Source organism: Haliotis rubra, unplaced genomic scaffold, assembly GCF_003918875.1.
Source record: "Haliotis rubra isolate DU_JTF1 unplaced genomic scaffold, ASM391887v1 Scf1286, whole genome shotgun sequence".
Taxonomy (NCBI): Eukaryota; Metazoa; Mollusca; class Gastropoda; order Lepetellida; family Haliotidae; genus Haliotis; species Haliotis rubra.
The window spans coordinates 41729-57887 of record NW_025765210.1 but is presented as its reverse complement, the minus strand read 5'-3'; the positions used below and the strand labels follow the sequence as shown (position 1 = coordinate 57887).

Below are 16159 nucleotides of genomic sequence, written 5' to 3'. Positions count from 1 at the left end.
GCCTAAAAACATAACATGCGAATTTAGGATTCGAACCCATTAACCTTACCCATCCGTCTCTGAACAGCCAATTACACGTTTTTCACGATTGTCCCACACAGACTTTTGTTGGTGAAATGTACCGTACGTTTATATGGCAGTGCTTCTGTTTATCTTCAGACGTTTGACCTTTACATTTGTTTGTTTGTTTTTAACCCCACATGATAACGACATGATAATGATTACCTTGAGGGAGAAGGACGACCACGACGGGGAGGCTGGTTTGAATCAGTGCTGCGAACAAGAATGAAAGAAAGATGAAATACAGACAGTAATATAAAAAAATCATAACAGAAACGACCACAAATGTTAGGAAATAACATACAGATGTGAGGATTTTGTAGTTCGAGCTTTTGATTCTGGATTAATTACAAATCAAACAAGTGGTTATTAAAGGACAAGCAGGAATATCAGACACCAAAGACTACAAACATTATGACAAAAACAGTACTGTTTTAAATCATTAAGAGCATTAAAGGCACAATGTCACACATTTTCAACAATATGTTTGCCTATATTTTATATATTGGGGGCATATGCACTCACTTTGGCTTCCTATTGATGCAATAAAAGACTCAATATCCCTTACGACTTGCATGAAATCGATAACTGAAACTTCGAGGCGAACAGCTTCCAAACAGATAACACTTGCCATAAATGGAACGTGAACGATTGCTTCGCACATCGAAAACTGTCGCACGCTGTGTTGTCGGTGTTTGCCGAACTGGCCTCATTCACAAGTTGCGTTATAAATAGGATAATAGTGAAAAGCGTTCTAAGGGGCATAACGCAATGGGGTTTGCTTGAAATAATTATCGGCCGGTAGAGGGTGCGAGAGTCGATTTAATGCAACGTTGCATGAATTCATTCCCTTACTTAAAATTATGCAAAACGCTCAGAAATGTTTCACAAAGCCAGTTTCGTGTGTTTTCATAATGTGAGCGTTTGTTTACTGCCAAGAAAAAATATCGTGCTACGTGATAATTACACAGTGGCAGTAGTGTTATGCAAAGTCACCACTCTGTGGAGGTACAGTCCGTTTGATTTCATTCGAGACCGATGAATTGCTTACTAACACAAAATCGTATAATTTGCACAGTCCCAAGAAATCAACAGAGCAACTCTGATGATTTGTCTCATAACATAGGCGGATCCAGGGGTTGGGGGGACAGGGTGCGCACTACCACCCCACCCACCCCCCACCCTACACCCCTTGTACTGAAAGTTTATTAAATGACCATTGAAACTCGGGTGAAAATGAAGTGTGCACCCTCCCTTTTCTCAATAGTGTCCATCCCCCCCTTTCTCAAAAAGTTGTGTCCGCCCCTGCATAACTTTGAACATCCACCACTTTCGTCACATAATATGTTTCTGTTTTTTGCTATTCTCGTAGTTTCGATTATTTTCTCAGAGCAACTATTATTTTCCCGATATTTCAATTATTTTCTTGCTACTTCGATTAGTTTCCATTTTTACAGCCTATATTCTATCATTTACACCAACATAAGTGACAAAGTACCTGGGAATGTGAACTGTTTTGCTCACCGGAACTATACATACCAGGCATATATTTTATACTTACAAAAGACGCTTTGCAAAACTTCTCATCCGATTTTGACATTTCACTTTGAATTACAGTCAGAAGTTTGAAACATTTCTAAAATATGAATTAGTGACAGAACTTAAGATTAACCTCTCGTTGAAGACTATTATAGCTGTACCATGTCGTTGAGAGAACGGTCGAAACTATATGGATCTTAATTATCGCTGTAGAGAAACTCCAGCCCGTGTCTGGTTCTGTCATGCCTAAAAACATAACATGCGAATTTAGGATTCGAACCCATTAACCTTACCCATCCGTCTCTGAACAGCCAATTACACGTTTTTCACGATTGTCCCACACAGACTTTTGTTGGTGAAATGTACCGTACGTTTATATGGCAGTGCTTCTGTTTATCTTCAGACGTTTGACCTTTACATTTGTTTGTTTGTTTTTTTTAACCCCACATGATAACGACATGATAATGATTACCTTGAGGGAGAAGGACGACCACGACGGGGAGGCTGGTTTGAATCAGTGCTGCGAACAAGAATGAAAGAAAGATGAAATACAGACAGTAATATAAAAAAATCATAACAGAAACGACCACAAATGTTAGGAAATAACATACAGATGTGAGGATTTTGTAGTTCGAGCTTTTAATTCTGGATTAATTACAAATCAAACAAGTGGTTATTAAAGGACAAGCAGGAATATCAGACACCAAAGACTACAAACATTATGACAAAAACAGTACTGTTTTAAATCATTAAGAGCATTAAAGGCACAATGTCACACATTTTCAACAATATGTTTGCCTATATTTTATATATTGGGGCATATGCACTCACTTTGGCTTCCTATTGATGCAATAAAAGACTCAATATCCCTTACGACTTGCATGAAATCGATAACTGAAACTTCGAGGCGAACAGCTTCCAAACAGATAACACTTGCCATAAATGGAACGTGAACGATTGCTCCGCACATCGAAAACTGTCGCACGCTGTGTTGTCGGTGTTTGCCGAACTGGCTTCATGCACAAGTTGCGTTATAAATAGGATAATAGTGAAAAGCGTTCTAAGGGGCATAACGCTATGGGGTTCGCTTGAAATAATTATCGGCCGGTAGAGGGCGCGAGAGTCGATTTAATGCAACGTTGCATGAATTCATTCGAATCTTTTAATTTAATATTGCAACCTTAATAAATATGTATCTATTTTTTGGAATAAAGTATATGGTAGCTTCCCCGAGGGCTGATAGTTAGTATTACTGAGAGAAATGCATTATGTATTTTTAGAGAAATGTGATGTGACATTGTGCCTTTAAATATAAACAGAGGTATGAGAAATAGCAAAAAGACATTGTCACTCTTGTGAGCCGAATGTGAGCTTTTATTCTTCAACCCGATAAAATACTATGATTTCAATACGCTATTTCTCTAAACCTTTAATAACATTTTGATACAAAGTCAATGCTAAGTATCACCACATTTGGTAGATCAGTTTCTAGGATGTATACTCAGAAGCGAAAGTTATGGTGACATGCATATTACTTTTCCATTTTTAAGGAAATGTTGTTGATAGCGGGTGCTACATTTAAGACAGGATATGCTTACCCCTTTGGGGAACACCTGGTGTCATCTGATATGAACTAATGTACACATTTGGTGCTTTGGTATCGTTTCCCAAAAAGCAGGAACGTTAATACTCTGAAATGTGTTTTGTTTGTGACATACGAGTCATACAAGTCATACAAGTCACAAACATCAACAAGACGACTGTTGGTAGGGTTATCTCCTATTTGACAGACACCCATTTGACAGACACCCAGTTGGCAGACACTGAGCAAGAAGGTTAATTAGGGTAACACCTACGGGTATAATGGAACAGTCCACAGTCTAGTGAGTGGAGGAGGCTGAGGTTCGTTATTGAGAAGCTTGGTTTGGTTGAGTGTAAATAAAACTTTGTTGTGATTAAATGATAATCTGTTTTCTCTTCTCGAAGTTGTTTTTACTATCAATTACTATCGAATAGAGGTTTGTCACTGTGTTTACACAGAACTTGGTCGCCGATTAATGATAATCTGTCTTCTCTCTTAGTATCAATTGATCTTTGTATGAGGAAAGATCTTAAGAGAGTTTTACATCTGTTTTTAAAAACAAGGATTAATTAATTAATTTTATCAATAGACTAATTTTAAATTTGACGCAAGAAATATATAAAATGGTGAAAAGCATATCTGTTCGATATCAATATGGCTGGAGTGCGGAGAGTGGAGTATCTGATGAGAGAGGGGCCCCTCAAATTGTTCTGGATGGTTATGTTTACACCAGAAATAAGGTCAGACAGACCTGCACCCACTGGAGATGCATCGTCAAGACCTGCACGGGGAGGTGTTCTTCCATCTTTCACCAGCGTCAGCAGTTCTCTGTACAGACACCGCCGCAAGACCATGCCAGCGTTACCTACCACCCTCCGAGAAGTGGATTTGGAAGACAGTTGGACAGAGACAAGTGATGGACGTCGTTTCCTTCTTCTTTCTGATGGAGAACAAGACAAGATCCTAGTGTTCTCTACCACTGAACAGCTCCAGGTGCTGCAGACCGCCGATACCATCTACATGCATGGTACTTGCCCTGAGCTTTGGGATCAGGTTTACATAATTCATGCCCGTTGCAACTCTGTGTCATACCCCTTAGTCTTTGCCCTTCTGCCTGATCGTCAAACCACCACCTACGTTAGACTGTTCCGCCTCCTCAAGGAGAAGGTGTTGGAGGAACTGAATCGTCCCTGGCCCCAGCAAAAATACAGACAGATTTTGAGCTTGCCACCATCCGAGCCATCGAGATGGAATTTCCAAATGCAGAGACCAAGGGATGCTTCTTCCACTTCTCCCAAGCCCTGTGGAGGAAGACACAAGATCTAGGTCTCACAGTTGCATACAAGGAGGATCCAGCAGTAAAAGAGTTCATCAGGAGAGCAGCTGCCCTTGCCTTATTGCCACAAGATCAGGTTCAAGACACCTGGATTGATGCCATGGACTCCTCCCAGCCTCTGACCGCATTGAGGACTTCAAAGGATTACATTGTCGTCACATGGGTGGACTATGACGCCCGATTCCCACTGTCACTTTGGAACAATCATAACACTGTAGGACCAAGGACCAACAACAACATGGAAGGTTTCCACAGTCGGATGAACAGATCTCTTCCACACCGCCACCCCAACATATTTCGCTTTGTGGAAGTAATTCGGAGGATCGAGATGGCTGACAGAGCCAAGCTGAGACAACTCGACTTTGGGGCTGCTCCTCCAAGTCGCAAGCGAGTCTACAGAGAGATCGACAACAGGATCCTGAGGCTCAAAGACACACTGAGTCGCGGCGAGAAAACTCCTCTTCAGTTCCTAGATGCGGTGGCCAACCTCATAAAACTTGGCTAACAAGACATGAACTTTACTGGACTTGCTATAACTAAGCTTTAATTAGATCTATAAATACAGATAAAATATTGCTATGTCAAAGATATATCTACTTGAAGCTACTGTGCTACTATTATGCATTGTTATTTGAAAAATATTATATTCTTGTTATCAAATAAATATTAGATTTTTTTCTTGTGTTTTTATTTGGACTATTCCATTATAATGTGTAGGTAACAGGTAGTTGCTCATCTGTTCATTGAACCGTAAATGTTGTTGTTTTAAGGTGTCTGCGAACTGGCTGTCTGCGTAATGGGAGGACACCGTTGGTAGTATAGTGGTAAATTGGAGCCCGAGCCCGTTTATTACATCGCTGGAAATATTAGTATCATAGTCATAGGCGTAGTGTCCCGGTGTATTCTAACCTCAAGGACGTTCCAACCTTTAATCCCCACGGGATGCAGATTTATCAAAGAAGATACTATAGATGCTGTTTGAGTTTACCGAGTGAGTGAGGTGGGTTTTACGCCGCTTTTAGCAATATTCCAGCAATATGACGGCGAGGGACACCAGAAATGGGCTTCACACATTGTACCCATTTTGGAAATCGAACCCGGACCTTAGGCGTGATGAGCGAACGCTTTAACCACTAGGCTACCCAACCGCCCTGAGTTTACCGAGACGAAGAATGACCTTGTGATCAGATGAAGAAAAATTCCTCTTTGACAACTGCTCACTCAAAGTGACAAAGTAGAGAGCGGTTTGTGTCATTATACACATTGTCAAACGTATATTGAAGACAAGATGAAGGTTACCTAGGAGAACGAGATGGAGACAAAGCTGGAGGAGACCTCGATGAAGAAGGCAGTGGAGAAGACAGATGAGTCCTTTCACTGAGCCTTTAAACAAACATTGAAGGTCAACTCTCATTATTTCTTTGAAACTATCTTACAGAAACAATGCCATGGGCATGAGTTGATTCCAATACATATTACTACGGATATGACGAAAAAACAGAAAATATGCTTCTGCACCACTGCATAAAATGTTGTCGGTTGCTTCCTATAGGTCATGCGAGTGAGTGAGTGAGTGAGTGAGTTTAGTTTTACGCCGCACTCAGCAATATTCCAGCTATATGGTGGCGGTCTGTAAATAATCGAATCTGGACCAGACAATCCAGTGATCAACATCATGCGCATCGATCTGCGCAATTGGGATACGATAACATGTGTCAACCAAGTCAGCGAGCCTGACCACCCGATCAAGTTAGTCGCCTCTTACGACAAGCATGGGTTTCTGAAGGTTCATTCTAACCCAGACCTTCACGGGTCTAATAGGTCATGTACGGTGAGGAGAAGAAAGCAACAGACGAAGTTGGAGGTGTCGAGGAAGGAGTTGGAGAAGGAAGATGATACCTCTCATTCATCCTTTATGTTAAAAATGAATGTCACCTATCAATATTACCCTCTATACCAATATTACCTTTCTATATCAATATTACCCTTCTATATCAATATTACCTTTCTATATCAATATTACCCTTCTATATCAATATTATCCTTCTATATCAATATTACCCAATTTACCCTTCTATATCAATATTACCTTTCTATATCAATATTACCCTTCTATATCAATATTATCCTTCTATATCAATATTACCCTTCTATATCAATATTACCTTTCTATATCAATATTACCCTTCTATATCTATTACATAACAGATGAAATGTTTAAATGCATATAATGAGTCGATTCAGACTAATAGAGTGGAACCAAGTTTGAATATAATACCAGTTGACACGATGCTGACGAAGTTACAGTGTCAACCAGTTATGTCGAAAGAGAGCGATGACAACAACTCACACAACAACTAACTTGAGGCAATCCCTGGCGTGGATCTTGTACTGCAAATTAAGAAAACTTGTCAATCTATGTCAACCGTTTATCTCTCCTTATTAAACGACCTTAGGCTCATGTTACACATGACACTTATACACATGTACACACATACATACATACATACATACATACATACATACATACATACATACATACATACATACATACATACATACATACATACATACATACATACATACATACATACATACATACACACACACACACACACACACATACATACATACACACACACACACATACATACATACATACATACATACATACATACATACATACATACATACATACATACATACATACATACATACATACATACACACAGTTTGTGATTAATGTTATGTTTGCACATGTTTTCAGAGAAATATTGCTCAAGATATTGACCACAGGTATTACCTAATTTAGGCCAGGAAAGCAGGAAATGATAAGTATTTTCGATGCATATTAACTACACATTATTACACATCCGCTTCTATCTGTCCTTTAAATTTGTGCTTACAACATCAATGACTGGTTTGTCTGGACTCGACTTTTACTGGAATATTTCTGATTTTGGCGTGAAATGCCATACAAATCAACCAGATCAGAATGGAAATGTGTACCTTCTTGTGTTTCCCGTCCAAATCTATGAAATATGCAGATGTGCCTCTGATGGGTGTATTCCATTGTCCCCGTTTGATGAACCAGAAGAAGATCCCTCTGTCATCCGGTTCTTCCACCACACGTGCAAGATGGTTTGACAAGTCCTTAAACTAGAGGGTAAAGCCTTTGTTAATCATGCATGCATTTTTTCTGAAACGCAAAAGGTTATTATCTGTTTGGAGATTTGTTCAGTGGTTTGTACGAGCATCAGATCCGACCTTCAGTATTCCAACACTGAATGAAGACAGCTATCTCTACAGATACCCCCAATAATCCCAGTCTTGCCAAAACACCATCGATGTACCCATCATTCTCTCTACACTTAGCCATCTGTGATTACCATTCTCGTCCCAACGATATCTATGAAACCCACACGTCTCAACACTTTCTTCACTAACAGAACACTGTCGCTAAACAACGGCCCCTGTGACCCAAACATTCGCCACATATTCCCTATGTTTACTAACACTTTTCTCTAAGACACACCTATCGACTATATCCTAAAGTCCTAGGGGCTTCTTCAATAGATTTCTCTGTAACTCAATACGTTTGTTCCAAAGACTCCTATGCAACTCCATGTTTTGTTCCACAGACCCCTGAAACCCTTGTTCCACAGACTCCTATACGTCCGAAAACCTTTATTCCACGGACTCCTATGCAATTCCAAAATCGTGTTCAGTAGACCCGTCTATAACTCAAAACCTCTTTTTCAAAGGACTCTTATTCCACAATATCTTTTGCAACTCAAAACTCTTGTTCCACATGGAACTCAAAGTCCTTCTCAACCGACCCATCTGCAAGCAAAAGCTCTTGTTCCCTAGATACCACTCTGACTCAAAATGCTTTTTCCCAGGTGCCTGTACAACTCAAATCTCTTGTGCAACACACCTATATGCACCTGAAACAGTTTCCACCACAGACTATTCTGGCTCCCGTTCTCTATTTTTGTAGATTCTACATAACGAAACCTCTTGTAACCAGAACCCCTCTTGAATTGTGTCAGTCATATTTGAAATACAATTAATTAATTATTCAAATTGCTACTGGTTGCTTTACTCTGTGAAAATAGAAGCACCTTCCTGGAAGGTTCCTCATCAGGGAGATCAAGGTGTATTGCAACAACAGCAGGGGAGAACGGCGATCTCCGTCGGACACGCTCCAGCCTGGCCCTCCCCTTGCAAAGGCAGACACCGTCTCGAATATTTACGCTGATAATGGGGCAGGGGATGTCCTGTAAGGAAAGGTAAACCAGATATTCAGTCTGTGAACATTTAGCTTCACGCAATGCTGGGGCGGTGGGGTAGCCTAGTGGTTAAATCGTTCGCTCGTCACGATGAAGACCCGGATTCGATTCCCCACATGGGTACAATGTGTGAAGCCCATTTCTGGTGTCCCCCGCCGTGATATTGCTGGAATATTGCTTATAGTGGCGTAAAACTCACTCACTTACCGAAACCTTCGGAATCAACGTATGAGTAGCATGTACCTACCACAGTACAAGGGCGTCTAATCCTGTGTGTGAGGTAGATGCCATGAGAAAGGCCCAACATGAAGCCAGAGGCCGATGCATTCTCACTGCTGCGGTTTCTCCTTCCTCTTGGGTTAACATTTATGTCCAGGGACAAGCTGGGTCCGTTTGCTGAAGTCATAACGATGTTGGGGTTTTGTAACAAGTGTCACGGCACATCTCAACTCAGTTGAGTTATTTACTAACTAGTGTATAATGCTAGGTCGGTCGTCACGACACATCTCAACTCAGTTGAGTTATTTACTATAAAACAAGTGTGTAATGCTACGTCGGTCGTCACGACACATCTCAACTCAGTTGAGTTATTTACTATAAAACAAGTGTGTAACGCTTGGTCAGGTCGTCACAACCAGCACGCATACCACTCGCATATCACTCTCTCCTCTCAGTGTCTTCCTCCATTCCATCTGCTAATACTACATCCAGCTCCATCCTCAGCCCCCTCCCCTCTAAACCCCCAAACCACGTTCCATCCAACCCCCTCCAAACCTACCCACCCACCACCCACTAAAACCACACCCCCTGCACCCACCCAACCACGCACAAAACCCATAAAACTAAACAACCACTCCTACCCACACCCACCCCACCCCCTAAACCCCGCCCTAACACTGCCCCACCACCTCCCAAGCCCACAAACCAACCCCCACCTACCAATACTACTCCCCAAACCACCCACCACCCAAGCTATCCAACCCCACCTCCAAACAGCCAAAACACACTGCTCCCCCACACAAACCCAACGTCACGCTCACACCACAAAAAATTAAATCAAAACCTCAACAAGCTCATAGAATTTATATCTGCAGCCATTCTACTCAAAGATCCCACAGCTAAAAACTACATACCCTCGCCCACAAACTCAAACTCTACCACAAGGGTCTAGCCAGCCTCCTTATCACTATCAAAACCTCTCTTAAACCTTTTCCAACCACTAAGCTGCCCTAGCCAGCAACAACCTATTACAAATTATGCCCCAACCCATGGTCTTTACTAATCTACTGCTACAAATTACTGCAACCATGGCTATATTACAGTGGAACTGCAATGGACTCCGAGTACACGGGCATGAGCTTAAGGCACTCATCGCCCAAAATAAAATCTCCCCCCAAATAATCGCTCTGCAAGAAACCAAATTATCACCTAAAAATGCCTTCAAAATACCAGGCTATATTTTCATTCGGAAAGATAAACCTCGGCCAGTAAATATCCCAGGCCCTGCCCGGAGGCCTGGGCTACACCATCCACTGTGGGGCACAAGACCTTTCACCGACATTAATGGGACTCGACTTTCCGACTGGCTAGACAAACACAACCTAAGCACACTAAACGACAACCAACCTACAAGATACCCACTCTCCCACCTACATTCACCCACAGCAATAGATATCACACTCACTACACCTAAACTTACACAATCTTGTATATGGGAGGTCCACAATGACACCTGGGGCAGTGACCACTGCCCCAACAAAATTAATTACAATCCCATCACATACACACCCCACACCTACAAACACCACCAACAACATCCAATCCACACCTCCTGAACTCAAATTCAACCTAAAAAAGCAGACTGGCATAAATTTACCACACTCTGCAAACAACTAGACACTACTAGCATCTACAACCACGACATAAACACATTCAACAACAACTACACAAACGCCATTATAAACATCACCAATCGGCCCAACCCAGCACTAAAACAGTCCCCTGGTGGAGCTCAGACATCATGAACGCCAGAAAGGCAAGAAAATAGGCCCTTAACCAATCAAAAAGGGACAGTTCAAAATAACATTTGGCAAAAACTAAGAAATAATACTAAACAATTTTTAAAGGCAGCAAAATCCAACATTGGAGAAACTTTTATTCAACCCTTAGGCTAAACAAAGCTAACACTCGACAAATGTGGAACAAATTTAAAGCCATAAAGGGCATTTCCAAAAAAAACATTTCACCTAACCTCCCAGACCTCCCTACAAACAAAGATAAGGCTAACGCTATTGCTGCCCATTTCTCGACCACTAGTAGCTCCACCAACTACCCACCACAATTCCAAAATATAATAACACCACCTTCTCCCCCAACCCCCATACAGACCTCCCAATAAACAAATCCATTAACATACACGAGCTTAAATCTGCACTAAGAAACAAAAAACACAGCCTCAGCCTCAGCCCCAGGTCCAGATGCCATCACTTACACCATACTAAACAAACTCACACCAAACATGCAAAACCTTACACTTACACTCTTCAACCACATCTGGACTTCAGGCAACATACCTACTGCATGGAAAACAGCCAGGGTGGTACCAATCCTCAAACCTGGCAAACCAAATAACGATCCAGATTCTTTCCGCCCCATTTCACTCACCTCTCACTTATGCAAAACTCTTGAAACTATCATTAACAATAGGCTAAAACACCAAATCTTAAATAAAAATCTTATAAAAGAGGACCAGAGTGGCTTCACTCCTAATCGACAAACTTTAGATCACATTTTACATCTGGAACAAGACATCAGAGTAGCCCAAGCACAAAAACAATACACAATGGCCATTTTTATAGATTTCAGTAAAGCATTCGACATGGTTTGGCATAACGGCCTCCTACAAAAACTTCAAAAACATGCCATACACGGTCGAATTCTAAATTTCATTCACTCTTTCCTAAACGATAGACAAATAACAATCAAATCTCACAGCACCATCTCGGATCCCTACCCCATAGAAAATGGCACCCCCCAGGGGAGTATACTATCCCCAACTTTATTCAACTTTATGATAAACGACATATTTCCAGAAAAATGGCCTGAAATCTCAACTGCCAAATTTGCCGACGACATTTCATTTTGGACTTCATCCACTTCTGTAAAACAGGCATCTACTAAAATACAAAGAATGCTAAATTTCATTCAAAATTGGGCCCAAAATGGGGGTTCCATATAAATGTAAAAAAAACCGTGGGCATTCTATTCAAAACTAAAAGAATGCAAAATTATACACCCAATCTACACTTAAATAATCAAAAAATTGAGTTCAAAATGAAGCCAAATTCCTAGGAGTAACCTTCGACCACCATATGACATGGACACCCAACATTCATAACTTGGTCAACTCATGTCAAAAGTTTTAAATTTAATGCGAGCCATCAGCGGCACAAACTGGGGTGCCGACAAACACACACTCATCCACATATACAAAACTCTTATACTGTCGAGAATGGACTACGCCGCTCCGATTCTCCACAACCTATCCCCCTGTAACCTCCAAAAACTAAACTCAGTCCTATATAAGGCCCTCAAACTAGCCACAGGCTCGAGGAGTGGTACCTCCCTTAATACACTGCTCCTTATTACAGGCACCTCTTCAATCACCCACAGAATCAACCAAACCACACTCACCTACTGGGCTGGGGCCCAACACAACCCCATCTTCAAACTAATTACAAACAGATACAACAACATCAAAAAATCAACACTTAAAAAATTCAAAATAAAACCAAGTATAGCTCCATGCCTTACCCACCTCACCAGTCTGCTACATGCCCAACAGTTAAACACCATACCTCACACACCTCCCATTACAAGCTACATCCACGACAAACCCCCACCACCCACAGACACCACTTTAGCCTCCACACTACAAAACCTGCCAAACAACACTGATATACACACCAAATTAAATATTATAAACAACCATATTCAAACAAACTACCCTGCATACACCCACATCTACACAGATGCATCCATCAACAAAAACAATAAAACAGGCATAGGTATACATGTAGATCAAAAAACCCCACTAACAACAAACCTGCACTACTCAAACTACACCACTATTAACACCGCCGAACTAACTGCAATCCACTCAGGACTACACCTAATACCATCAATTCAACAAACAAACTTTCTCATACTCTCCGACTCTCTCTCCAAGCCTAGTGGTTAAAGTGTTGGCTCGCCATGCCGAAGACCCTGGTTCGAATCCCCATGGGTACAATGTGTGAAGCCCATTTCTGGTGTCCCCCGATGTTGCTGGAATATTGCTAAAAGCGGCGTAAAACCAAACTCAGTCAGTCAGTCAGTCAGTCAGTCAGTCTCCGACTCTCTCAGCTTTAACACACAAATACAAAATATGCACTCAAAATCACGCCCTGACTTAATGCATAATATTATAATACAAACAGACTCACTCAAACGCTTAAACAAAAACATAACATTCATATGGATACCCAGCCACACCAACATTCCAGGAAATATCACTGCAGACACAGCCGCCAAGCTAGCAACCACACACAACTCACCTAGCATCAATTTCCACACATCCAAAACAGAACTCAAACAACTTATTAAAACAAATATATCCAAATTAAACTTCCAGCACAACATAAATACTAATAAATCAACATGGGTTATAAACATCATCAAAACACCTATCAGCAAACTTCCTACATTCTCCAATATCAAAAACATTGACATTTGCATAAACCGACTAATCACAGGCATCACAAATCTCAATTATACACTTTATAAACAAAACAGACACCCAGATGGACTCTGCTCCCTCTGCAACACACCAGAAGACATTAACCATATATTCACACAATGCCACCTACAACAAACAAACATCACACAACTACATAGCAATATACCATCTAAATACCACAATAATATACATTTACTTTTTAATCCCCTCAATCCGCCCACTATCTTCCACGCCATAGCCACCTTCCTACAAAACTCGAACCTAATCCATAAAATTTAGAACCTCCCAAACAAATCTCCATTACACTACCTCTCAATAGCTTATATATTTAGACTAGGCTTCAAAACTTAATTTATCCATACTATTACTCTACTACCAACATAAGCCTACCTATTATACCTGGGAATCAATTTCACTTATCCAAAGTGTCTTATTTCTGCTACGACGTCCGCGCCCTCTCTCAGCCAATCAGTAGCCACTAAACTGTAAACAAACCAGTACAACCTCTCCAGTACAAGGTCACGGCCTCTCAACCCAGCCAGCTCACCCACAGCCTTTCAACCCACAGCCACGGCCTTTGCCTCACCGCCTCCCCACCCCCACCCCTATTTAACCCCTATTTCTTTCCCTTTTAAAGCCCCTTATTTAAATCATGCAGCATATCTGCATCACTTTATATGCCCCATTATGCCATATACTCATTTTATACAACCTACCCCCACCCCCACCCCAATTATGCCCCATATTTACATCTTATTTTTAGTTTAACTCTATCTCTCATTTATTAACAATCACTGCGGTTTTTCCCATTTCTTTCCTTTTATAACTTCGGTTTTATTTTATTTTTTTAATCTTATTTCTAAACGTTTCTATTCTAAATTACTCTAGGTTAAGGCCCCTACATTTTACGTTTTTGGGCAGGTGCTTTACTCCTTATTACCAGCTATTTATAATTTAATGTTAATACCCACCTGCCCTGTCGGCGAAATTGGCGCCCGCCAGAAGCCGACGCTAAACCATCAAACTCGTCAGGTCGGTCGTCATAACACATCTCAACTCAGTTGAGTTATGCACTAACTAGCGTATAACGCTAGGTCGGTCGTCACGACACATCTCAACTCAGTTGAGTTATTTACTAACTAGTGTATAATGCTAAGTCAGTCGTCACGACACATCTCAACTCAGTTGAGTTATTTACTAACTCGTCTATAACGCTAAGACGGTCGTCACAACACATCTCAACTCAGTTGAGTTATTTACTATAAAACTAGTGTATAACGCTAGGTCGGTCGTCATAACACATCTCAACTCAGTTGAGTTATGTACTAACTAGTGTATAATGCTAGGTCGGTCAGCACAACACATCTCAACTCAGTTGGGTTATTTACTATAAAACAAGTGTGTAATGCTAGGTCGGTCGTCACGACACATCTTAACTCAGTTGAGTTATTTACTATAAATCTAGTGTGTAACGCTAGGTCGGTCATCATAACACATCTCAACACAGTTGAGTTATGTACTAACTAGTGTATAATGCTAGGTCGGTCATCATAACACATCTCAACTCAGTTGAGTTATGTACTAACTAGTGTATAACGCTAGGCCGGTCGTCACGACACATCTCAGCTCAGTTGAGTTATTTACTATAAAACTAGTGTATAATGCTAGGTCGGTCATCACAACACATCTCAGCTCAGTTGAGTTATGTACTAACTAGTATATAATGCTAGGTCGGTCATCACAACACATCTCAGCTCAGTTGAGTTATTTACTAACTAGTGTATAATGCTAGGTCGGTCATCACAACACATCTCAACTGAGTTATTTACTAACTAGTGTATAACGCTAGGCCGGTCGTCACGACACATCTCAACTCAGTTGAGTTATTTCTAAGAAGTGTATAGTGCTAGGTCAGTCGTCACAACGAATCTCAACTTAACCAATTGTGACCTTAACTGACAAAAGTTTAACGCTAGGTAAGTCGTCACTACACATCTCAAGTCAGCCAATTGAGAGTTATTTTCTATCAAATGTATAACGCTATGTTGATCACATCTTACATGTACCGGTTTTGTCTTTTTAGTATATCACATAAGGCAAATATATCCACGATTTCCGTGGATGGACTTACCAACCGCCCATCGCCTTCGCTCCTGCAAATCACGCCACACATCCAGACCCCACACCCGATCCTTGCCCGAGTAAATCAACCGCTTCTTCATGTCCCAGATGTCTCTCTCAGGCAGATAATAGTCAGTGTAGATCTTTTGGTTGAAACAACGAGACATGGTTTTAGTAACAGATATCTTGGAACGGCTGTGCGTCATATGAAGGTGCTGATTTCGTCAATACGAGGGATATTTCTAGGGATGCATACTTCAGGAGGACAGTGATACTTTAGTAAAACCAATCTGATGTGAAGCAAATGTGAAACCAATATTAAACCAATGTGAGTGAAACCAATGTGATACCAATATGAAACAATGTGAAACCAAAAAACCAATGTGAAACCAATATGAAACCAATGTGATACCAATATGAAACCAATGTGAAACCAATGTGAAACCAATGAG

General features: G+C 40.9%; 1 protein-coding gene across 4 annotated transcripts in view; it reads right to left on the bottom strand.

Annotated features, from left to right (window-relative positions):
* Positions 1 to 15889, bottom strand: part of LOC124266886 — a 37082-nt gene extending 21193 nt beyond the window's left edge. For 3 of the 4 annotated variants that reach the window (XM_046701720.1, XM_046701721.1, XM_046701722.1), the window contains exons 1-8: positions 15718 to 15889; positions 9057 to 9205; positions 8642 to 8797; positions 7527 to 7676; positions 6868 to 6908; positions 5817 to 5900; positions 2072 to 2119; positions 226 to 273 (exon numbers count right to left, since the gene is read on the bottom strand). In XM_046701720.1, coding sequence (XP_046557676.1) covers positions 226 to 273; positions 2072 to 2119; positions 5817 to 5900; positions 6868 to 6908; positions 7527 to 7676; positions 8642 to 8797; positions 9057 to 9205; positions 15718 to 15874 — 833 coding nt within the window. In that variant the 5' untranslated portion in view covers positions 15875 to 15889. The remainder of the gene's footprint in view (positions 1 to 225; positions 274 to 2071; positions 2120 to 5816; positions 5901 to 6867; positions 6909 to 7526; positions 7677 to 8641; positions 8798 to 9056; positions 9206 to 15717) is intronic. The other variant, XM_046701723.1, reaches the window with a different exon arrangement.
* Positions 15890 to 16159: the final 270 nt, after the last annotated feature.